The following is a 26,830-nucleotide window of genomic DNA, read 5'->3' as shown; positions in this document are numbered from 1 at the left end:
CATCGGTTGGGGACATCTTTGCGCTGCTGACCTGTCTCCGCTGGCCCCACTATGGACTGGACTCTCACTATTATGTTAGATCCACTATGGACTGGTGTTGTAGTCCATCCATCCATCCATCTTCTTCCGCTTATCCGAGGTCGGGTCGCGGGGACAGCAGCCTAAGCAGGGAAGCCCAGACTTCCCTCTCCCCAGCCACTTTGTCCAGCTCTTCCCGGGGAATCCCGAGGCGTTCCCAGGCCAGCTGGGAGACATAGTCTTCCCAACGTGTCCTGGGTCTTCCATGTGGCCTCCTCCCAGTAGGACGTGCCCGAAACACCTCCCTCGGGAGGCGTTCGGGTGGCATCCTGCCCAGATGCCCGAACCACCTCATCTGGCTCCTCTCGATGTGGAGGAGCAGCGGCATTATTTTGAGCTCCTGCCGGATGGCAGAGCCTCTCACCCTATCTCTAAGGGAGAGACCCGCGACCCGGCGGAGGAAACTCATTTGGGCCGCTTGTACCCGTGATCTTGTCCTTTCAGTCATGACCCAAAGCTCATGACCATAGGTGAGGATGGGAACGTAGATCGACCGGTAAATTGAGAGCTTTGCCTTTCGGCTCAGCTCCTTCTTCACCACAACGGATCGATATAGCGTCCGCATTACTGAAGACGCTGCCTGTCGATCTCACCATCCACTCTTCCCTCACTTGTGAACAAGACTCTGAGGTACTTGTACTCCTCCACTTGGGGCAGGGTCTCCTTCCTAACCCGGAGATGGCACTACACCCTTTTCTGGGCGAGAAACATTGACTCGGACTTTGAGGTGCTAAATCTCGTCCAAGTCGTTTCACACTCGGCTGCAAAGCGATCCAGTGAGATATGAAGATCCTGGCCAGATGATGCCATCAGGACCACATCATCTGCAAAAAGCAGAAACCTAATCCTGCAGCCACCAAACCGGATCCCCTCAACGCCTTGACTGCGCCTAGAAATTGTCCATAAAAGTTATGAACAGAATGGGTGACAGAAGGCAACCTTGGCGGAGTCCAACCCTCACTGGTGTTGTGGAATCAAAGAAAATAAGAATCCAAATGCAGATCAGTAAAAAATCTCTATTTAATAACAAAACATCACTGGAGAAAATAAATCAGTAGTAACGAAAAATCAGCTCCAGGAAAACCAGGTCAAAAGTCTGTCCACCACCTGAGGAAATACAAAAACAGCAATCACAAAAGGTTCAGGGCAAAGGTCAGAGTAGGTGAGCTCGGGGCTAGATTCTACCGCAGGAAACGAATGACTGGCACTGGCTGGGTGGAGATCCAGGGTTTAAGTCAGGTGGTTGATTAGAAGCAGGTGGGCTTGGATGACTGGCAGCACACCTGCAACTGATGACCGGGTAGGACACTTGCAGACACAACAGGGAGGGGAGTAGGAAAATGAAGAAAAAAAGGCAGGACAACCGCCCTCATGACAACTGGACTCTCACAATATTATGCCAGATGCACTCAACGTCCAATGAACCGGTCGCTCTTGGAGAGAGTCCCCACATCTGTGGTCCTCTCCAAGGTTTCTCATTGTCCCAGTGGGTTGAGTTTTTCCTTGCCCTGATGTGGGATCTGAATCGAGGATGTCGTTGTGGGTTGTGCAGGCCTTTGAGACACTTGTGATTTAGGGCTATATAAGTAAACATTGATTGATTGATTGATTGAAAAGGCTCACCGGATTATAAGGTGCATTAAAGAGGTCATATTATGATCCAGCCACCCATTTTCTAACGCTTGTCCATTTTGGGGTTGCGGGGCGTGCTGGAGCCTATCTCTGCTGCATGCAGGCGGTAGGCGGCGTACACCCTGGACAAGTCGCCACCTCCTAACAGGGCCAAAACAGATAGACAGACAACATTCACACACTATGGGTCATATTATGATTTTTTTCCTAAATGTAAAACACTATCTTGTGATCCGAGTCCATGGTTCTCGCCCGGAAAAGGGTGGAGTGCCATCTCCGGGTTGGGGAGGAGATCTTGCCCCAAGTGCAGGAGATCAAGTACGTCTGAGTATTGTTCACGAGTGAGGGAAGAGTGAGATCGAAAGGCGGATCTATGCGGCGTCTTCGATGTTTTATCGATCCGTTGTGGTGAAGAAGGAGCTGAGCCGGAAGGCAAAGCTCTCAATTTACCGGTCGATCTACGTCCCCATCTTAACCTATGGTCATGAGCTTTGGGTCATGACCGAAAGGACGATATTACGGTTACAAGCGGCCGAAATGAGTTTCCTGCGCCAGGTGGCGGGATTCTCCCTAAGAGATAGGGTGAGAAGCTCTGTCATCCGGGAGGAGCTCAAACTAAAGCCGCTGCTCCTCCACATGGAGAGGAGCCCGATGAGACTGTAGAAACATCTTCGGGCATCCTGACCAGATGCCCGAAAATGTTTCTACAGAGACAGTTAGTTTTTACGGATAGTTGGTTTCTGCAGTCAGCTAGTTTCTATTGTCAGTTTCTTCACAGTCAGTTTTTACAGAAACAGTTTTTACAAAAACAGTTTCTACACAGAGTCAGCTAGTTTCTACAGTCAGCTAGTTTGTACAATCAGTTTCTAGAGTCAGCTAGTTTCTACAGTCAGCTAGTTTGTACAATCAGTTTCTAGAGTCAGCTAGTTTCTACAGTCAGTTTCTACAGAGTCAGCTAGATTCTACAATCAGCTAGTTCCTACAGTCAGTTTTTTACAGTCAGTTTCTACAGAAAGTTAGATTCTACAGTGAAAGTTTCTATAGTCAGTTTTTGCCGTGTTAGTTTTTATAGTGTCAGTTTGGTTTTAAAGTAATTTTCTCCAGTCAGTTTCATCAGTCAGTTAGTTTTCTACAGTTTCAACAAAGTTAGTCCGTTACGTCTGACCGGTAGGAGGCCACGGGGAGGACCCAGGACACGTTGGGAAGACTATGTCTCCCGGCTGGCCTGGGAACGCCTCGGGATTCCCCGGGAGGAGCTGAACGAAGTGGCTCGGGAGAGGGAAGTCCGGGCTTCCCTACTTAGGCTTCTGCCCCCGCGACCCGACCGCGGATAAGCACCAGAAGAAGATGGATGGACTATCATGTGGTCTACATAATATGTAATGGTGGTAATTTGGTCAAACTGTTGCATAGATGATGTATTACAGATCATCTTTAAGTCGCTTTCTGACAGTTTCTTCAGGATCGCCGTTTTGTGGGCGGTCTTATTTACGTGGCTCACCGTCATCCTTGTTGTAGCGTGCAAGGACGGGAGTGGAAGAAGTGTCAAAAGAGGGAGCTAAATGTTTTAATGACATTCAGACTTTTTTTCAATCAATAACGGAGCAGCATCTCCTCATCCTTGGCTCACTAGTGCAACAACGATGTGTCCCATGAAAATCCGTCCGACCGGAACCCTCTAATAACTAAACTTCCATGGGTGAATTACGTAAACCTACTACAGCTTTTAGCGCTTTGATAGCTAGTCTACAGAGAGGTATGAGTAAGAACTTTACGCTACTTTGTTAGAATTGGCAACAGCGGAAGATGAATGCCACCTGGGAAGATAGAGAAAAAGAAAAAACTTTCGACTACGGGTCGGCACGGGCTACAATGGCGGAAACACGCACATGTTCAGAACTTATGCAGATCCCAAATATTCATCAGCAGGTACCAGAAAGTAAGAAAAGTTGGTTTTGCATGTTGCGAAACAAAATGCTAGGTAATATGTCGGCTAATTAGTGCCTTTTCGTGGTCCTCATACCCACACCAAAATAATACTCTTATGTTTAGTGCGCCTACAATCCATCAAGCGGTGCGGCTTCATAGCTTACCAAAGTCGTACTAAAAACATTTTGACAGATTTTTGAGCGCCGTGTGTAATGTTCTATATTGTCAATGGAACATTTAAAGTTTTGGTGTTGTTTACTGGCGCTATCTTGCGGTTTACACGTAACTCTTATGTATGACTGACATCTTCTGGTCACATTTATCATTAAATCATGAACCAAATAAAACTGCTTTGAGGTCGGTAAGCACAACCAGAATTGTGCTATACATTAGGCGCACTGGGTTATAAGGCACACTTTCTGAGAAAATTAAATTATTCTAAGTTTGCCTTATAGTCAGAAAAATACAGTATTTAAGCCACATACACCAGGAAAACATGTTTTTACGTACTGGTTGAAATTTTTTTGAAAATGTTTATTTCCACATACGTTAATTGTTTCCAAACAGTGTATGTATCATGGCGGTAAAACTGTCATGATCCGCTGCCCGGATCATGTCTTATTCAGGTTTTGGTTCTGTTTTGTATCTCATCTTGTTAATATTTGACTTCCTTAGTTCCTGGTGGCACTTACTGTTTTGTTCTGTTGTCATACTTACGTATTAGTGTCACCTCTCTCTTGTTTTTTACGCGCACCTGCTTTGTAATTACTCCCCTCATTTAAGCCTGCCTTTTCCGTTACTCATCCTCGCATCCTAGTTTCTGTTCCGTGCAACAGGTGATGACGCTGTTTCCCAATTGTGGTAAAAAACAATTTCTTGTGCTTGCTAGCTTTCGCGCTATGCTTCTTTTGTTTGTTCCCTAGCTCACATGCTAGCGCTTTTAGTTCTTGTAGCTCCCATGCTAGTTCTGTTTGTTTTTGCCTTTAGTGCCTTGTGCAAGTGTTTCTGTTCTTAGTCTGTTTTGTTAGTGTAAATAAATCATCATTTCTTACCTTCACGCTGTGTCCAAGTCCGACTGCATCTTTGAGAGAACGAACCCGCACCACGAAGCCAGCTAACCGTCACAAAAACAGCTGATCAAACAAAACAGAAGTCATTGTCATGGACCCACTCGCTGCGGAAGTTAGCTCTCCCAACAGCTAAACTAACTCGGCTAATTCACAGTGACATTTAGAGAGAGTTTACGAAATTGAAACAACACAAAAAGAATGCCCTTGTAAGTCAATAATGTTAACGCAGACAAATGTGTTAGCATATTCGCTAATGCTAACAACGCTAGCTTGATTACAATACAATAGCACAAATATGTATGAAAACACTACAACAGACATCACACATGGGATGGTTTATTAAGTTTGAAATATTTTAGGTATATTTTAAAACTCACACGTTTGGAGTAATGAATGGCAGAGTTTTAATTTGCCAAGTATATTAAATATTTTAGACACTTTAACATGACACACAGTTTGAATATAGGAAAATAAAGCGCCGTATCTAAATAATGACTCAAATTTTTGGCGTACCCCCACTTGTACACATACCACAGTTGGAGAATTACTGCTGTGGTCATTTTTTAGTGTAGCTACTCGCTGATGTATAAGAGTTTTCCTGAAAATTTGGTAATTTTAAGCTTCTGGCAAGGCTGAAAATTGATTGATTGATTGAGACTTTTATTAGTAGATTGCGCAGTACAGTACGCAGTACAGTACGTATTCCGTACAATTAAATGGCAACAAGATTCAACTTGTTTAAGTCGGGGTCCACGTTAATCAATTCATGGTAATACAGTGTCAATTAAAAGCTTTAACTGATGTTTATGAATCAGTCGCCTTGCTCATATTGCACCGAGCAGACTCTTTTTCTATGGTTTTCGTCACCCTTTTTCATTTCAGGTAACCTTGGCAAATACGAAGCAATACACGCTTTTGATGCTCACTGAAGAGAAGTCAAATAAAACAGGATAAACAAACGTTTTTGCTCCTCGCAGATGGAAGAGAACGAAGAACTGAGGAAGGCTCATGATAGGCGGCGGGAGAGACTGTGTGTGCTTCAGAAAAACTACAAAGCCGTTAATGACCAGCTGAAGGAGTCGCAAAAAGCAGACGACGTGTGAGTATAAAATTTGACATTTTACATAACCGCATATACTTTAGGAATAGTGTTTTGGAGCTGTTTGCACGCAGTCTCATTGAGTCTGATGCCATATTTCCACTGCTCCTGCCTCAACTTGATGGGGTCATATTCACCTGGTGAGAACTGCAAATTCCATTTTGCATTGAACGCATCAGTCGGAATGAAACGCGCTAACAACAACGGAGAACAACATTTTACCTGAGAGGATACCGAGATTAGTGAACATGCAGCTAAACAGAGACTTTGGAGTACAATTCTGCAAAGCAACAGGATACGCTTTAATCAAGTGTTTATTTTTGTACTGCATTTTACGGATTATAAATTGCTACTTTTTTCCAGCGCTTTGAACCCGGCGGCTTATAAAAATGTGGGGCTAATTTATGGATTTTTCTTAGGTGACGGCCATAATGTTTTGCTTTCAACAAATAGTTTTCATATTGCATCGAACGAGACACCAGAAAGGTGTGGTACTGTTTGTGCTACGGCGCCATCTTTTGTTCGCTGAGGTGTAGAAGATGTATTTCCTGTTTTGTGCTTTGAACCGGAAGCATAACATCGCATAGCGTTTCTGCTCGAAATGATTCTTTATTCATCACTCCAAGCCAGTGTTTTTCAACCTTTTTTGAGCCAAGGCACATTTTTTGCATCCAGAAACACACCACAAATCATTAAACAACAAAATTCAGTTGACAGTAAAAAGTTGTTGTCGTAATTGTTGGATATGACTTTAAACCATAACCAACCATGCAGGTCTTATCTCAAAGTAGGTGTACTGTCACGATCACGACCTGTCACATCACGCTGTGACTTAATTTGAGTTATTTGCTGTTTCTCTGTGTGTAGTGTTTTAGTTCTTGTCTAGCGCTCCTATTTTGGTGGCTTTTTCTCTTTTTTCGGTATTTTCCTGTAGCAGTTTCATGTCTTCCTTTGAGCGATATTTCCCGCATCTACTTTGTTTTAGCAATCAAGAATATTTCAGTTGTTTTTATCCTTCTTTGTGTGGACATTGTTGATTGTCTTGTCATGTTGGGATGTAAATCTTTTGGTAGCCGTCCACAAACTTCTGGTTGAATTTTGACAAAAAGGGTGCAGTTCAGCTAAATGTGTTGGTTTTCTGACATGGACTTGCTTCTTCAGCATTGTCCAAACGTTTAAAGGCCTTCTGAAATGAGATTTTCTTATTCATACTGAGAGAGGCTCATGATTGATCATTTCGCGATATTGCCATATTTTTGCTGAAAGGATTTAGTAGAGATCATCCACGATAAAGTTGGCAACTTTTGGTCGCTAATAAAAAAAGCCTTGCCTGTACCGGAAGTAGCAGACGATGACATCACAAGTGTGAGTGCTCCTCACATCCTCACATTGTTTATGATGTGAGCCTCCTGCAGCAAGAGCTATTCGGACCGAGAAAACAACAATTCCCCCATTAATTTGAGCGAGGATGAAAGATTCGTGGATGATGATATTGATAGCGAAGGACTAGAAAAAAAAATAAAAATAAATAAAGTTAAAAAAAAGGCGATTGCATTGGGACGGATTCAGATGTTTTTAGACACATTTACTAGGATAATTCTGGGAAATCCCTTATCTTTCTATTGTGTTGCTAGTGTTTTTAGTGAGATTAAATAGTACCTGATAGTCGGAGGGGTGTGTCCACGGGTGTCTTGAGGCCAGTCTCTGAGGGAAGTCGACGGCAGCTGCATGGACGGCGCAAGCTCAGCTGATCTCCGGTAATAGGCGACTTTTTACCACAATTTTCTCACCGAAAACCGCCGGTTGACATGTGGTCGGGATCCATGTTCGCTGGACCGCTCTGATCCATAGTGAAGCTTCACTTCCAGGAATTTTAAACAAGGAAACACCGTGTGTTTGTGTGGCTAAAGGCTAACGCTTCTCACCTCCATCTTTCTACTTTGACTTCTCCATTATTAATTGAACAGATTGCAAAAGATTCAGCAACACAGATGTCTAGAATACTGTTTAATTGCGTGATGAAAAGAGACGACTTTTAGCCGCAAATGGTGCTGCGCTAATATGTCCTCTACAGTCCGTGATGTCACGCGCACGCATCATCATTCCGTGACGTTTTCAACAAGAAACTCCGTGGGAAATTTAAAATTGCAATTTAGTAAACTAAAGCGGCCGTATTGTCATGTGTTGCAATGTTAATATTTCATCATTGATATATAAACTATCAGACTGCGTGGTGGCTAGTAGTGGCTTTCAGGAGGACTTTAAGTCAGGACTTCAGGAAGGTCATTCTAAAACCTTCATTCTAGCCTGATTTAGCCATTCCTTTACCACTTTTGACGTGTGTTTGGGGTCATTGTCCTGTTGGAACACCCAACTGCGCCCAAGACCCAACCTCCGGGCTGATGATTTTAGGTTGTCCTGAAGAATTTGGAGCTAATCCTCCTTTTTCATTGTCCCCTTTACTCTCTGTAAAGCACCAGTTCTATTGGCAAAACAGGCTCACAGCATAATACTACCACCACCATGCTTGACGGTAGGCATGGTGTTCAGTTCAATTTTTGTATCATCTGACCACAGAATTTTCCTCCAGAACGTCTTATCCTTGTCCATGTGATGTCAAATATTCACATTGCTGTATGTATACTTTTGACCCAGCAGATTTGCTCACATTTTCAGTAGGCCTCATAATAAATTCATAAAAGAACCACACTTGGGGACGGCGTGGTGAAGTTGGGAGAGTGGCCGTGCCAGCATTCTGAGGGTTCCTGGTTCAATCCCCAACTTCTACCATCCTAGTCACGTCCGTTGTGTCCTTAGGCAAGACACTTCACCCTTGCTCCTGATGGGTCCTGGTTAGGGCCTTGCATGGTAGCTCCCGCCATCAGTGTGTGAACGTGTGTGTGAATAAGTGAATGTGGAAATAGTGTCAAAGCGCTTTGAGTTCTTTGAAAAAGGTAGAGAAGCGCCATACAGGTACAACCCATTTACCATTTACACTTCATTAATGATTTTTGTGACCAACAAATATGTGCGCTAATCATTCAATCACAAAAAAATAACACTTGTAGAAATTGTTAGAAACTCATGATAGCCAGGACATTTTGTTCTTTACAGGTGTATGTAAACTTTAGACCACAACTGTATCTGCAGCTTATTTTTCTTATTCAAACCCCGTTTCCATGTGAGTTGGGAAATTGTTAGATGTAAATATAAACAGAATACAATGATTTGCAAATCCTTTTCAAGCCATATTCAGTTAAATATGCTACAAAGACAACATATTTCATGTTCAAACTGATGAATATTTTTTTTGTTGCAAATCATTAATTTTAAAATTTTATGCCAGCAACACGTGACAAAGAATTTTGGAAAGGTGGCAATAAATACTGATAAAGTTGAGGAATGCTCATCAAACACTTATGTGGAACATCCCACTAATTGGGAACAGGTGGGTGCCATGATTGGCTATAAAAACAGCTTCCCAGTCTTTCACAAGAAAGGATGGGGCGAGGTACACCCCTTTGTCCACAACTGTGTGAGCAAATAGTCAAACAGTTTAAGAACAACCTTTCTCAAAGTGACATTGCAAGACATTTAGGGATTTCAACATCTACGCTCCATAATATCATCAAAAGGTTCAGAGAATCTGGAGAAATCACTCCACGTAAGCGACATGGCCGGAAACCAACATTGAATGACCGTGACCTTCGATCCCACTGTATCAAAAACAGACATCAGTCTCTAAAGGATATCACCACATGGGCTCAGGAACGCTTCAGAAAACCACTGTCACTAAATACAGTTCGTCACTACATCTGTAAGGGCAAGTTAAAGCTTTACTATTCAACGCGAAAGCCATTTATCAACAACATCCAGAAACACCGCCGGCTTCTCTGGGCCTGAGATCATCTAAAATGGACTGATGCAAAGTGGAAAAGTGTTCTTTGGTCTGACCAGTCCACATATCAAATTGTTTTTAGAATTATTCGACATTGTGTCATCCGGACCAAAGGGGAAGTGAACCATCCAGACTGTTATAGACGCAAAGTTGAAAAGCCAGCACGTGTGATGGTATGGGGGTGCATTAGTGCCCAAGGCATGGGTAACTTACACATGTGTGATGGTATGGGGGTGTATTAGTGAACAAGACATGGGTAACTTACACATGTGTGATGGTATGGGGGTGTATTAGTGCCCAAGACATGGGTAACTTACACATGTGTGATGGTATGGGGGTGTATTAGTGCCCAAGACATGGGTAACTTACACATGTGTGATGGTATGGGGGTGCATTAGTGCCCAAGGCATGGGTAACTTACACATGTGTGATGGTATGGGGGTGTATTAGTGAACAAGACATGACTAACTTACACATGTGTGATGGTATGGGGGTGTATTAGTGAACAAGGCATGGGTAACTTACACATGTGTGATGGTATGGGGGTGTATTAGTGCCCAAGGCATGGGTAACTTACACATCTGTGAAGGCACCATTAATACTGAAAGGTACATATAGGTTTTGGAACAGCACATGCTGCCATCTAAGCGCCGTATTTTTCATGGACGCCCCTGCTTATTTCAGCAAGACAATGCCAAGCCACATTCAGCACGTGTTACAACAGCGTGGCTTCGTAAAAATAGAGTGCGGGTACTTTCCTGGCCCGCCTGGAGTCCAGACCTGTCTCCCATGGAAAATGCGTGGCACATTATGAAGTGTAAAATAGGACAGCGGAGACCCCGGACTGTTGAAGGACTGAAGCTCTACATAAAACAAGAATGGGAAAGAATTCCACTTTCAAAGCTTCAACAATTAGTTTCCTCAGTTCCCAAAGGTTTATTGAGTGTTGTTAAAAGAAAAGGTGATGTAACACAGTGGTGAACATGCCCTTTCCCAACTACTTTGGCACGTGTTGCAGCCATGAAATTCAAAGTTTGAACATCAAATATGTTGTCTTTGTAGTGCATTCAACTGAATATGGCTTGAAAATGATTTGCAAATAATTGAATTCCGTTTATTTTTACATCTAACACAATTTCCCAACTCATATGGAAACGGGGTTTGTACTTGCTTTAGCCAATGAAAAGTGTCATGAAAGTACCAGAGTGTAGGATTTGTGCAACAAGGCAGCACAAATTTCATCCTCTTCCTTTTGAAAAAAGCAATTTTAAGCCAAGTCAATTTGGAGCAGCTTTGTGCCAAGTGTGTGTGGTCTCCCTAGACGTTGATTAGGATGTGAGAGCCAGCGGCTGGAGGTGACTACTACTCCCTCCCGCAGGGTGCAAGGTGTAAGGAGTCAGGGAAGAGGGCCACTTCCTGCTTTCCACCATCTACCTTCACCAGAAACCACAGGATCTCCTTTTAACACAGTGTCAAAATATCATTAATATGAGGGCATTGTTCTCGCCGTCGCTTCCTCACAGTTGTTGGTTCGCGTAGGCTATTTAAAAATGCATGTAGGAGTGCGCACACGGGTGGCGGGCTGCCTGAGCGGGGATCTAAGTGTTGACCCCCGTCAGCTGTTTTCTCCCCGGGTTAATTAAAGAAAACAGCGGTGCAACGCGAGCCCGTGAGAACGCGCGGCGAGCGAGAGAGAGCGTGCTCAGCGCCCGGCTCACGTCAGCTCAGCGCGGCTCATCGCCGTGGGTCTCAGAGACGGTGAGAACAAAAGGCGGGCGGAAAACTCAACGCTGCTTTCGCAACACTTTTTTTTTTAAGCTATCAAAGAACGATGCGGCTGTGGTGCCGTGTCAAAAATCTTGACATGTTGAAACTGCCACATCTGGAGCAGGATACACACCGTGCGATTTTAGAGCTGTTGGTTTGTAATAGTAAAGTTTAAAAGTAAACACAATTGTTTACTATTTAGGTCCAGCAGGTGGCAGTAACACATTTATTTAACACTTGCAGACTGTCAAACAAATGAAGAAGAAGAACAAGTTCAAATTAAAGTACCAATGATTGTCACACACACTACGTATGGCAAAATTATCCTCTGCATTTGACCCATCTCCCTTGATCACCCCCTGGGAGGTGAGGGGAGCAGTGGGCAGCAGGGGTGGCCGCGCCCGGGAATCATTTATGGTGATTCAACCCCCCATTCCGACCCTTGATGCTGAGTGTCAAGCAGGGAGGTAATGGCTCCCATTTTTATATTCTTTCGTATGACTCGGTTTGAACTCACAAAAAGGTTTCATTGGGTAGATTTGTAATTCTTATGCTAATAGTGGCATGGACAGCTGACTATAGGTACTAGTGTAGTCCTGATACCAACATTTTGGTACCGGTACCAAAATACTTTTAATACTTTTCCGTACTTTTCGAAATAAGAGGAGGCCACAAAAAATTGCATTATTGGCTTTATTTTAACAAAAAATCTTATGGTACATTAAACATATATTTCTTATTGCAATTAGGTCCTTAAATAAAATAGTAAACATACGAGACAACGTGTCTTTTCGTAGTAAGTAAGCAATTAAAGGCTCTTAACTTAGCTGCTGACAAATGCAGTAACATCATTCTACAAACCCCGTTTCCATATGAGCTGGGAAATTGTGTTAGATGTAAATATCAACGGAATACTATGATTTGCAAACTATTAAACTTTTTTTTTTTTTTTTTGCAAATAATCATTAATTTTAGAATTTGATACCAGCAACACGTGACAAAGAAGTTGGAAAAGGTGGCAATAAATACTGATAAAGTTGAGAAATGCTGATAAAACACTTATTTGGAACATCCCACAGGTGTGCAGGCTAATTGGGAACAGGTGGGTGCCATGATTGGCTATACAAGCAGCTTCCATGAAATGCTAAGTAATTCACAAACAAGGATGGGGTGAGGGTCACCAATTTGTAAGCAAATTGTCGAACAGTTTTAGAACAACATTTCTCGAAGAGCTATTGCAAGGAATTTAGAGATTTTACCATCTACGGTCCGTAAAATCATCAAAAGGTTCAGAGAATCTGGAGAAATCACTGCACGTAAGTGATATTACTGACCTTTGATCCCTCAGGGGGTACTGCATCAAAACCCGACATCAGTGTGTAAAGGATATCACCACATGGGCTCAGGAACACTTCATAAAACGACTGTCAGTAACTACAGATTGTTGCTACATCTGTAAGTGCAAGCTAAGACTCTGCTATGCAAAGCAAAACCCATTTATCAACAACATCCAGAAACGCAGCCGGCTTCTCTGAGCCCGAGCTCTTCTAAGATGGACTGATGCAAAGTGGAAAAGTGTTCTGTGGTGTGACGAGTACACATTTCAAATTATATTTGGAAACTGTGAACGTGGTGTCCTCTGAAACAAAGAGGAAAATAACCATCTGGATTGTTATAGGCGCAAAGTTGAAAAGCCAGCATGTGTGATGGTATGGGGGTGTATTAGTGCCCAAGGCGTGGGTAACTTACACATGTGTGATGGTATGGGGGTGTATTAGTGCCCAAGGCATGGGTAACTTACACATGTGTGATGGTATGGGGGTGCATTAGTGCCCAAGGCATGGGTAACTTACACATGTGTGATGGTATGGGGGTGTATTAGTGAACAAGACATGGGTAACTTACACATGTGTGATGGTATGGGGGTGTATTAGTGCCCAAGACATGGGTAACTTACACATGTGTGATGGTATGGGGGTGCATTAGTGAACAAGACATGGGTAACTTACACATGTGTGATGGTATGGGGGTGCATTAGTGCCCAAGGCATGGGTAACTTACACATGTGTGATGGTATGGGGGTGTATTAGTGAACAAGACATGGGTAACTTACACATGTGTGATGGTATGGGGGTGTATTAGTGCCCAAGACATGGGTAACTTACACATGTGTGATGGTATGGGGGTGCATTAGTGAACAAGACATGGGTAACTTACACATGTGTGATGGTATGGGGGTGCATTAGTGCCCAAGGCAAGGGTAACTTACACATGTGTGATGGTATGGGGGTGCATTAGTGAACAAGGCATGGGTAACTTACACATGTGTGATGGTATGGGGGTGTATTAGTGAACAAGACATGGGTAACTTACACATGTGTGATGGTATGGGGGTGCATTAGTGCCCAAGGCAAGGGTAACTTACACATGTGTGATGGTATGGGGGTGCATTAGTGAACAAGGCATGGGTAACTTACACATGTGTGATGGTATGGGGGTGTATTAGTGCCCAAGACATGAGTAACTTACACATGTGTGATGGTATGGGGGTGTATTAGTGAACAAGGCATGGGTAACTTACACATGTGTGATGGTATGGGGGTGTATTAGTGTCCAAGGCATGGGTAACTTACACATGTGTGATGGTATGGGGGTGTATTAGTGAACAAGACATGACTAACTTACACATGTGTGATGGTATGGGGGTGTATTAGTGAACAAGACATGGGTAACTTACACATGTGTGATGGTATGGGGGTGTATTAGTGAACAAGACATGGGTAACTTACACATGTGTGATGGTATGGGGGTGTATTAGTGCCCAAGGCATGGGTAACTTACACATGTGTGATGGTATGGGGGTGTATTAGTGAACAAGACATGGGTAACTTACACATGTGTGATGGTATGGGGGTGTATTAGTGAACAAGGCATGGGTAACTTACACATGTGTGATGGTATGAGGGTGTATTAGTGCCCAAGGCATGGGTAACTTACACATGTGTGATGGTATGGGGGTGCATTAGTGCCCAAGGCATGGGTAACTTACACATGTGTGATGGTATGGGGGTGTATTAGTGAACAAGGCATGGGTAACTTACACATGTGTGATGGTATGGGGGTGTATTAGTGAACAAGACATGGGTAACTTACACATGTGTGATGGTATGGGGGTGCATTAGTGCCCAAGGCATGGGTAACTTACACATGTGTGATGGTATGGGGGTGTATTAGTGCCCAAGACATGGGTAACTTACACATGTGTGATGGTATGGGAGTGCATGAGTGCCCAAGGCATGACTAACTTACACATGTGTGATGGTATGGGGGTGTATTAGTGCCCAAGGCATGGGTAACTTACACATGTGTGATGGTATGGGGGTGTATTAGTGCCCAAGGAATGGGTAACTTACACATGTGTGATGGTATGGGGGTGTATTAGTGCCCAAGACATGGGTAACTTACACATGTGTGATGGTATGGGGGTGTATTAGTGCCCAAAACATGGGTAACTTACACATGTGTGATGGTATGGGGGTGTATTAGTGCCCAAGGCATGGGTAACTTACACATGTGTGATGGTATGGGGGTGTATTAGTGCCCAAAACATGGGTAACTTACACATGTGTGATGGTATGGGGGTGTATTAGTGCCCAAGGCATGGGTAACTTACACATGTGTGATGGTATGGGGGTGTATTAGTGAACAAGGCATGGGTAACTTACACATGTGTGATGGTATGGGGGTGTATTAGTGCCCAAGGCATGGGTAACTTACACATGTGTGATGGTATGGGGGTGCATTAGTGCCCAAGGCATGGGTAACTTACACATCTGTGAAGGCACCATCAATGCCGAATGGTCCATACAGGCTTTGGAGCAACATATGTTGTCATCCAAGCAACGTTATCATGGACGCCCCTGCTTATTTCAGCAAGACAAGTGTTACAAAAGCATGGCTTTGTAAAAAAAGAGTGCGGTACTTTACTGGCCCGCCTGCAGTTCAGACCCTTCTCCCATCAAAGATTTGTGGCACATTATGAAGCGTAAAATACGACAGCGGAGACCGTTGAAGGACTGAAGCTCTACATAAAACAGGAATGAGAAAGAAATCCACTTTCAAAACTTCAACCATTAGTTTCCTCAGTTCCCAAACGTTTATTGAGTGTTGTCTTTTTATGTCCATGTCAAGGTATTTATCCGTACAAATTAGGGATATCCCCATCCGATATTGATATTGGATAACGGTCAGAAATCAGCAAAGAAAACAGTATCAGCTTTTATCTGAAATCTCTGCATTTACTTGTGCAAAGCTGGACAGACAGTTAATATCTGAATGTCCTCCCAATAAGCACACAAGGAGTGAGCAGCTACCCAACAGCTGAGCACACAATAGCGGACAAGCTACTTAAATGTAATAGGGATCCTTAATTGAGCAATAAAATGTATTATGAATGAGTGTGGCCGCCAGGTGTCACCAATAAACAATTTCCATTCCACTTCAACTTAAAGGGAGAATAAGGTTCCTCCAGACGGTTAATAATAATTAGGTAAGTGTTCTTCATACCTACAACTGTTCTTTGTTTCCCTTGATTAAGCTATTTTTAACAGTCCACACTACAACATGATACAAGTATGTATGATTTGTGTAGATACAGTATTGGTGCAATATCTGTATCGGCCAATACCTAATGTTCCGATAGCGATATCGTATTGGAAGTAAACAAGTTGTATCAGGACAATCTTAAAGGGAAACTACACTTCACAATCATTATGACGACACATGACAGGATTTGTTTTTACTGCATTGTAATTGTTAAATAAATACGATCAAAAGTCCACTTATAATGGAGACCTTAAAACAAACACGTACTTATGTAATGTAGTAAGAGGCAAATTTATAATAATATTTAGTTTGGATCATTTTAAACCTGTGTGGCACATTAGTTTAAAAAACGCATTTCTAAGTTTGCTTTTGTTATACAATATCACTGATTACTACTCACTGCATACTTCATGAGAGCCAACAAACATACTAAAACCTCACTTACTGTACAAGGTCTGCTGTCATAAGGATCCCTACTGCTAGGATGTTAATTTACATGAAGAATGACTCATATTCCTTGCAAAGAAAAGGGGGGTGGAACCAAGCGTCTTTTTGTGTCGTTCTCAGCATTATTGGGTCTAATTGGCTGTCAAAGTGTACCAACTCGTCGGAGTACGTCTTCCTCCTTCGACTATCCAGGTGAGAGGAATGATTTATGATCTGGACTAAAGACTGAAGAGCAAGGAGGCGACATTGTCACACAAGCTGGTGATCATGGCGCCGCGATAAATAGTTTCTGTGTTAGCGCTTATAATAATATCACACATTCTTGATTAGTATTCAAGTCAGGAAATGTATATCGAGTATTGTTGGCGGTTTTTGGATGGTAATTTGTGGGGTTTTAATGCGTGGAATAGAGGACCTTCCATTGGCTTCGTTGCAAGCGGACTCTTATTTACGTTTATGTACAAGTTAAATGCATTAATAAAAATACATCCGTTGTCATGCCTTTCATAATAATTAGAGATGTCCGATAATGGCTTTTTTTGCCGATATGCCGATATTGTCCAACTCTTAATTACTGATACCGATATCAACCAAGACTGATATATACAGTCGTGGAATTAAAACTTTATTATGCTTAATTTTGTTGTGATGCCCCGTTGGAGGCATTAAACAATGTAACAAGGTTTTCCAAAACAAATCAACTCAAGTTATGGAAAAAAATGCCAACATGGCACGACCATATTTATTATTGAAGTCACAAAGTGCATTATTTTTAACATACCTCAAAACAGCAGCTTGGAATTTGGGACATGCTCTCCCTGAGAGAGCTTGAGGAGGTTGATATGGGTGGGGGAGGTAGTACTGCAAGGGCTTCCAGGTATTTGTTCTGTTGTGTTACGGTGCAGATGTTCTCCCAAAATGTGTTTGTCATTCTTGTTTGGTGTGGGTTCAACGTGTGGCGCATATTTGTAACAGTGTTAGTTGTTTGTACGGCCACCCTCAGTGTGACCTGTATGGCTGTTGACCAAGTATGTATTGCATTCACTTGTGTGTGTGAAAAGCCGTACAGTAGATATTATGTGATTGTGCCAGCACGCAAAGGAAGTGCTTGTAAGGTTTATTGGCGCTCTGTACTTCTCCCAACGTCATAAATTTTACTTTTTTAAAACCGATACCGATAATTTCCGATATTACATTTTAAAGCATTTATCGGCTGTTAATATCGGCTTTATCGGACATCTCTAATAATAATGATGAACGATGTGCAAAAATTCCCCCAAAAAGTGCATCCCCCCTTTTATGCAAACCAACATATGGCAACAAACCGCCTCCACCGAAGCGAGTCGGAGGTTATCTTCTTGTCACTCACACACACACTAGTGACTAGAGTGAACCTGAGGGAATAAAAGTGCCTCAAAGGTTATTACGAGTGAGCAAACAATTGTAAAAAGTACCAATGATTATCACACACACTCTCTAGGTGTGGCGAAATTATTCTCTGCAATTTGACCCATCACCCTGGATCACCCCCTGGGAGGTGAGGGGAGCAGTGAGCAGCAGTGCCCAGGAATCATTTTTGGTGATTTAACCCCCAATTCCAACCCTTGATGCTGAGTGTCAATCAGGGAGGTAATGAGAGGAGTTATGATGCTAATTTGAAGGTAATGGTATTGAAAGAAGAAACACCATTTCATTATACGTCTTGTTGGTTAAGTAAACTTTAAAGTCGTATTGACTTAGTGACTATGTCAATATGACGGCCAAAAACCTCAGCACAATGCTGTAAACCTTGAGGAACCGAAACGCAGGCTCCGGTTAAATTAGAATTCCTCCCCTCTGTTGCTGCGTGACGTCTTTTACGTGTGCGTTTGCGAGTCCCGCCCAAGAAGGAAGCTGCAGCCAATCACATAGCAGGCAGCTAATTTGTGCGCTCGTTAGCACACAGGTGCTCCCTGAGAAACCTTCCTGCCATTCAACATTACCGACATATTTCCACAAAACGGCATCATAGAGAGCTGGGAACTTCCCGTTTATATTAGAGATGGGAAAAAAAAGTTTTTTAATCATACTGGGTGTGATGGGGGGGGTGGGTGTGAGCAAATAAAATTAAATGTTATTAAAGCATCCGTACTCTGATCAAAGTTGCGCCCATAAACAGATTCCCCCTGAATCAGAGCAATTAGCCGTAGCGGCGTGGAAAAGTTCTCTCTCCGTTTCCCCCTGCTTAATAATGGAAACTAGGATGCCGTAGGGGAGGAAGCACTGAGGCCTGAAGACCATAGCTCTCTCATGTCTTCTACAGCTTTTAGGAGCACTCTAAACAAATTAAAATGTATAAAGCTTTACTGTGACTTAATAAAGCATCATACAGGTTTCTGAAGCAATGCAGCTAATACGCTACCTAAATATCATGCTGAGGGAATTGAAACGGAGCACAGTGCGTAAGATCTGATGCACTTTTTACGCCCTCGGACACTATTGAGGTAGTTGAGGCTGAATTCACTGTGACTGGAGCCATTGTTTAAGTGGGTTAACACTAACACACGCACACACACACACACACGCACACACACACACACACACACACACACACACACACACACACACACACACACACACACACACACACACACACACACACACACGCACACGGTAGAGGTTCAAGGGCTCCAAATGGCTCACAGGGGCATTAGCAGTATTAAATGAAAACATTTGCCATTCTTCAGTAGCTTCTCAGGCAACAGGGTTTAAGTAGTATTAGCGCAGAGTGGCGGCGTCTTCCTAGCCAATAAAGGCTGTGGTTAACGGAGATTGCCACCAATACAAAGGGGTCCTTAAAGGTCAAAACACGAGACATTGCATTTAAAAACAATTTATCCTACAATAAATATAGGGGTTACTGCCTCAATATAGTCTGAATTTATTTATAGACAATGTCAGTCCTCTACATACTGTATTTATTTCATTTATATATTTATTTTTAATTGTACAATTAAAAATGTTTTTTTTTATTATTATTTTGTAATCATTATTTATTCACATTGGTAACCCTTTTAAAACTTTATTTTGTATTTATTATTTACTTATTTACATTTGCAACACTTGTTTTCACTTTTTTAAAATACTATTTAATTGCTATTAATTATTTACTTAGTTATTTAAATTAACACTCTTTTCTCCACTTTTTTGAAAACTTACTTTTAAATACAATTGATTTTGTTTTCAATATTATTTACTTAAGTATTTAACATTTTCATTACTTTTTTAATAACAAAAAATATAGATATATGTTATAGTTACCACTTACATATTTTTTATGTGAACACTTGTTTTACTTTTTTTTAATACTATTAAATTTGTATTTGTTATTATTTACTTCGTTATTTACATGTATAGCACTTTTTTTCCACTTTTTTAAAAACTTGCTTTTAAATACTATTGAGTTTGTTTTCACTATTACTTAAGTATTTAAATTGTTCTTCACTTTTTTAATTAAAAAAAATATAGATTTATTTTATAGTCACCACTTTTTTCACTTTTTTTTAAATATTTCATTTGTATTCACTAATATTTACTTAGTTATTTACATTTTTAACACATTTTTCCACCTTTTTAAAACTTGTTTTGAAATATTATTGATTTTGTTTGCAATATTATTTACTTAAGTATTTACAATTTTCTTCACTTATTTTTATTTAGATATATTTATTTTATAGTCCCTTTTTCTTTCTAAACACTTTTTTCTCCATTTTTCATTTTTGTTCCATCACTTTATACGCTATCAATTGCTACACATTCTCTATTGTTTTCTAAACAAGTTAGCAGTAACTCTTTAGATACGAAAAAGGGCGGACATTAAATAGTCTCTTCTTCTTCGTGCTCTTTTTAAAACATGTTTAAATTCTCAGAAAAGTTGCTTGTTGAGATCGCTCTCAACCGATAGAACCATGATCATGCCCACAGTCAAATTGTCACCATCATTAAATACAATATAAGTAAACTTTACAACGTTTTAAGTAGCATTTTAAAATTCTTAAAGGCCATACAGGTGTAAAAAATGATTGACCGTCAACTAGCTTTGTACAATGTCTTAACATTGATGACAAATGAATGGGGTGTCATAGAAAATTTAAATAATGTTAAAATAGTTTTACAAGGTACATCAGAGTTTTTGTGTAAACTCTAAAGCAGGGGTCACCAACGCGTTGCCCGTAAGGACTACTTATCTGGTAGCCCGCTGGCCTGTTCTAAAAATAGCTCAAATAGCAACACTTACCAGTGAGCTGCCTCTATTTTTTTACATTTTATTTATTTACTAGCAAGCTGGTCTCGCTTTGCTCGACATTTTTAATTCTAAGAGAGACAAAGCTCAAATAGAATTTGAAAATCCAAGAAAATATTTTAAAGACTTGGTCTTCACTTGTTAAAATAAATTCATTTATTTTTTTACTTTGCTTCTTATAACTTTGAGAAAGACAATTTTAGAGAAAAAATACAACCTTAAAAATGATTTTAGGATTTTTAAACACATATACCTTTTTACCTTTTAAATTCCTTCCTCTTCTTTCCTGACAATTTAAATCAATGTTCAAGTATTTTTTTTAATTATTGTAAAGAATAATAAATACATTTTAATTAAATTCTTCATTTTAGCTTCTGTTTTTTCGACGAAGAATATTTGTGAAATATTTCTTCAAACTTATTATGATTAAAATTCAAAATAATTATTCTTGCAAATCTAGAAAATCTGTAGAATCAAATTTAAATCCTATTTCAAAGTCTTATGAATTTCTTTTAAAAATTTTGTTCTGGAAAATCTAGAAGAAATAATGATTTGTCTTTTTTAGAAATATAGCTTGGTCCATTTTGTTATATATTCTAACAAAGTGCAGATTGGATTTTAACCTATTCAAAACATGTCATCAAAATTCTAAAATTAAACTTAATTTTTTTCAAAGAGATTCGAATTAGCTAGTTTTTTTATTCATTTTTTTCGGTTGAATTTTAAATTTTAAAGAGTCGAAATTGAAGATAAACTATGTTTCAAAATTTGATTTTCATTTTTTTCGTGTTTTCTCCTCTTTTAAATCGTTCAGTTAAGTGTTTTTTTCATCATTCATTCTCTACAAAAAACCTCCCGTAAAAGGAAAAAAAAATGTACGGCGGAATGACAGACACAAATACTCATTTTTTTTATATATATTGATTTATTTATTAAAGGTAAATTGAGCAAATTGGCCATTCCTGGCAATTTATTGAAGTGTGTATCAAACTGGTAGCCCTTGGCATTAATCAGTACCCAAGAAGTAGCTCTTGCTTTCAAAAAGGTTGCTGACCCCTGCTCTAAAACATAACCTTCGATAAGTGATGGTGCTTATGCTAACTAGTCATGTGCTTGCTAGCTAGCTACAAGTCATTTCTGATAAATATTTGTATTCATTTTATTGAGGCTTTTATCTAATTGCTGGGTTCCACGTGACTTCACGTCTATTTGTTGTCGCTTCAATCTCAAGCACTTGGAGGTCCAACAACACAGAGTATTCGAAGCAAGAATTCAATCGAAAGCCCAGTACATCAATCAATCAATCAAACTTTATTTATAAAGCACTTTTCATACATAAAAAAAATGCAATGCAAAGTGCTTTACAGAGTTAAAAATACTGTAATACCCGGTGACCCATGTCCCCCATTATCACATACTGTACGTACACACGGACACAGATATCAAACACACATGCAACTATACGGACAAATGATTGCCTGGCTGAGTACAGAGGAGACATGTGAGTAAACACTATCACAGGAGCCAATATACACCAGGAGGTCATCAGACCTTGGCCACCAGGACGCTGACACAAAGCGACCCCCACAAGCACGGCCGATAAACCCTGAGGCAGATGGCTCATCAGAGAAACGTTGTAAAATAAAAGTAATACAACTTGTAAAATAGTAAGAGCCATAAGTAGAGATAAAGAATACGATACAAGCAGGACATATGAAGATTAATAGAAAAAATAAAATGAATATACAGTAAATAAATAAATTGTACTAAATGAAATCTTGCATAACTAATAAGATAAAACGTAAAATACAAATTACTTCAATAAAATAATATCAGGTAAAAGCCAAATCCAAAAGGTGGGTCTTGAACCTGCTCTTAAAAACATGAACGTTCTCCGCAGCCCTGAGGTCCTCCAGCAAGCTGTTCCATAGACAGGAACCATAATGGTGGGAAGATGCCATCCCGTGACTTTGTGTCCTGACTTTTGGAATAATTAGTAGAAGAGTGCCGGAGGATCTCAGGGCCCCAGAAGGCAATTATTTTATACAGTAAATACAACTAAATAAAATGTTGCATAACTAAAAGGATAAAAAGTTAAATAAAATGACTTCAATAAAATAGTATGCAATTCTTTTTGCTTCGGAGGGCCAAATTTCGAGAAAAAGAAATGTGTCTGGGGGCCAATATATCTATTTTTAGGAACACTAATTCAAAACCTCACAATAATCTCTGAATACAAAAAACGTTACGACAGACCGCCTTAAAAAAATGGAATGAAATTTTAAAAAATGTTATTGAATGAGACCCCCAGAATGCACATGAAATTGAAGAATATGGGATTTACAATATTAGCTATGAAGGACAAAACACTGAATATTGACAACATCACACCCCCTCCATCCACATATTTTACAATCAAGCGGCAAGCAGAACATGGCAAAAATGCAACAAACACAGCAAAATATGAACGCAAAGTGTAAAAAAAAAAGCAGTCCACTTCATTGATGTTGAATCCTGTAAATATTGAGAACATTATTTATTCTAAAGAGTGTATGGATTCACTCCATCACATTCCCATAATAGTCATGAAATATGGCCTGTATATTGCCTCTAAACTTTTCAAAATATGTCCAAATCTGCACTGCTACAGGTAAATAAAGGGTAGTCAGGTGTTTGCAACCCAGCAATTGGAACATGCTGCACTGCAGTGGTGGCTGCTGGTCTTTCAAGTAGAGGAAGCTCATATTCAGCTACTCTCGAAACAAAAAGAGTCTCCAATAAAGGATAAAAGATAGAACATTGTTAGATTTTACAAAGAAAATATCACTTACAGGATTGTAAAGTTCCATCCATCCATTTTCTATCGCTTCTTCCCTTTGATGTCACGGGGGGCGCTGGTGCCTATCTCAGCTACAATCGGTCAGAAGGCGGGGCACACCCTGGACAAGTCACCACCCCATCGCAGGGATTGTAAAGTTCTCCATTTTAATATGTAACAACAGAATGCAGCTTTAAAAAATGCTCTGGCAGTGGTTTATATAATAAAGTTGTTGTACAAAACCCAAAACCTGTGAAGTTGGCACATTGTGTAAATTGTAAATAAAAAAAGAATACAATGAAATTAAATCTTTTCCAACTTATATTCAATTGAGTAGACTGCAAAGACAAGAGATTTGATGTTCGAACTGAGAAACTTCAGTTTTTGTTTTTTTTTCCAAATAATCATTAACTTAAAATTTAATGACAGCAACACATTACAAAAAAGTTGGCACAGGGGCATTTTTACCACTGTGTTACACGGCCTTTCCTTTTAACAACACTGAGTAAACGTTTGGGAAACGGTCAGACCAATTTTTGATGCTTTTCAGGTGGAATTCTTCCCCATTCTTGCTTGATGTAGAGCTTACGTGCAGTGATTTCTCCAGATTCTCTGAACCTTTTGATGATATTACGGACTGTAGATGGTGAAATCCCTAAATTCCTTGCAATAGCTGGTTGAGAAAGATGTTGCTTGGATGACAACATATGTTGTTCCAAAACCTGAATGTACCTTCCAGCATTAATGGTGCCTTCACAGATGTGTAAGTTACCCATGCCTTGGGCACTAATACACCCCCATACCATCACACATGTGTAAGTTACCCATGTCTTGTTCACTAATACACCCCCATACCATCACACATGTGTAAGTTACCCATGTCTTGTTCACTAATACACCCCCATACCATCACACATGTGTAAGTTACCCATGTCTTGTTCACTAATACACCCCCATACCATCACACATGTGTAAGTTACCCATGTCTTGTTCACTAATACACCCCCATACCATCACACATGTGTAAGTTACCCATGTCTTGGGTACTAATACACCCCCATACCATCACACATGTGTAAGTTACCCATGTCTTGTTCACTAATACACCCCCATACCATCACACATGTGTAAGTTACCCATGTCTTGGGCACTAATACACCCCCATACCATCACACATGTGTAAGTTACCCATGTCTTGTTCACTAATACACCCCCATACCATCACACATGTGTAAGTTAGCCATGTCTTGTTCACTAATACACCCCCATACCATCACACATGTGTAAGTTAGTCATGTCTTGTTCACTAATACACCCCCATACCATCACACATGTGTAAGTTACCCATGTCTTGGGCACTAATACACCCCCATACCATCACACATGTGTAAGTTACCCATGTCTTGTTCACTAATACACCCCCATACCATCACACATGTGTAAGTTAGCCATGTCTTGTTCACTAATACACCCCCATACCATCACACATGTGTAAGTTACCCATGTCTTGTTCACTAATACACCCCCATACCATCACACATGTGTAAGTTACCCATGTCTTGTTCACTAATACACCCCCATACCATCACACATGTGTAAGTTACCCATGTCTTGGGCACTAATACACCCCCATACCATCACACATGTGTAAGTTACCCATGTCTTGTTCACTAATACACCCCCATACCATCACACATGTGTAAGTTACCCATGTCTTGGGCACTAATACACCCCCATACCATCACACATGTGTAAGTTACCCATGTCTTGGGCACTAATACACCCCCATACCATCACACATGTGTAAGTTACCCATGTCTTGTTCACTAATACACCCCCATACCATCACACATGTGTAAGTTACCCATGCCTTGGGCACTAATACACCCCCATACCATCACACATGTGTAAGTTACCCATGTCTTGTTCACTAATACTCCCCCATACCATCACACATGTGTAAGTTACCCATGCCTTGTTCACTAATACACCCCCATACCATCACACATGTGTAAGTTACCCATGCCTTGGGCACTAATACACCCCCATACCATCACACATGTGTAAGTTACCCATGTCTTGTTCACTAATACACCCCCATACCATCACACATGTGTAAGTTACCCATGTCTTGGGCACTAATACACCCCCATACCATCACACATGTGTAAGTTACCCATGCCTTGGGCACTAATACACCCCCATACCATCACACATGTGTAAGTTACCCATGCCTTGTTCACTAATACACCCCCATACCATCACACATGTGTAAGTTACCCATGCCTTGGGCACTAATACACCCCCATACCATCACACATGTGTAAGTTACCCATGCCTTGTTCACTAATACACCCCCATACCATCACACATGTGTAAGTTACCCATGCCTTGTTCACTAATACACCCCCATACCATCACACATGTGTAAGTTACCCATGCCTTGTTCACTAATACACCCCCATACCATCACACATGTGTAAGTTACCCATGCCTTGGGCACTAATACACCCCCATACCATCACACATGTGTAAGTTACCCATGTCTTGTTCACTAATACACCCCCATACCATCACACATGTGTAAGTTACCCATGTCTTGTTCACTAATACACCCCCATACCATCACACATGTGTAAGTTACCCATGTCTTGTTCACTAATACACCCCCATACCATCACACATGTGTAAGTTACCCATGTCTTGGGTACTAATACACCCCCATACCATCACACATGTGTAAGTTACCCATGTCTTGTTCACTAATACACCCCCATACCATCACACATGTGTAAGTTACCCATGTCTTGGGCACTAATACACCCCCATACCATCACACATGTGTAAGTTACCCATGTCTTGTTCACTAATACACCCCCATACCATCACACATGTGTAAGTTAGCCATGTCTTGTTCACTAATACACCCCCATACCATCACACATGTGTAAGTTAGTCATGTCTTGTTCACTAATACACCCCCATACCATCACACATGTGTAAGTTACCCATGTCTTGGGCACTAATACACCCCCATACCATCACACATGTGTAAGTTACCCATGTCTTGTTCACTAATACACCCCCATACCATCACACATGTGTAAGTTAGCCATGTCTTGTTCACTAATACACCCCCATACCATCACACATGTGTAAGTTAGTCATGTCTTGTTCACTAATACACCCCCATACCATCACACAT

General features: G+C 40.9%; 1 protein-coding gene across 1 annotated transcript in view; it reads left to right on the top strand.

Annotated features, from left to right (window-relative positions):
* cntln (centlein, centrosomal protein) overlaps window positions 1-26,830 on the top strand; it is a 429,542-nt gene that overhangs the window by 92,103 nt on the left and 310,609 nt on the right. Inside the window, 1 exon segment of the mRNA XM_061880275.1 lies at window positions 5,687-5,808. Coding sequence (XP_061736259.1) covers window positions 5,687-5,808 — 122 coding nt within the window.

Source organism: Nerophis ophidion, linkage group LG20 (genome assembly GCF_033978795.1).
Source record: "Nerophis ophidion isolate RoL-2023_Sa linkage group LG20, RoL_Noph_v1.0, whole genome shotgun sequence".
NCBI classification, from domain to species: domain Eukaryota; kingdom Metazoa; phylum Chordata; class Actinopteri; order Syngnathiformes; family Syngnathidae; genus Nerophis; species Nerophis ophidion.
The sequence above is the reverse complement of the archived record's forward strand: the minus strand, read 5'-3'. Positions and strand labels throughout refer to the sequence as shown.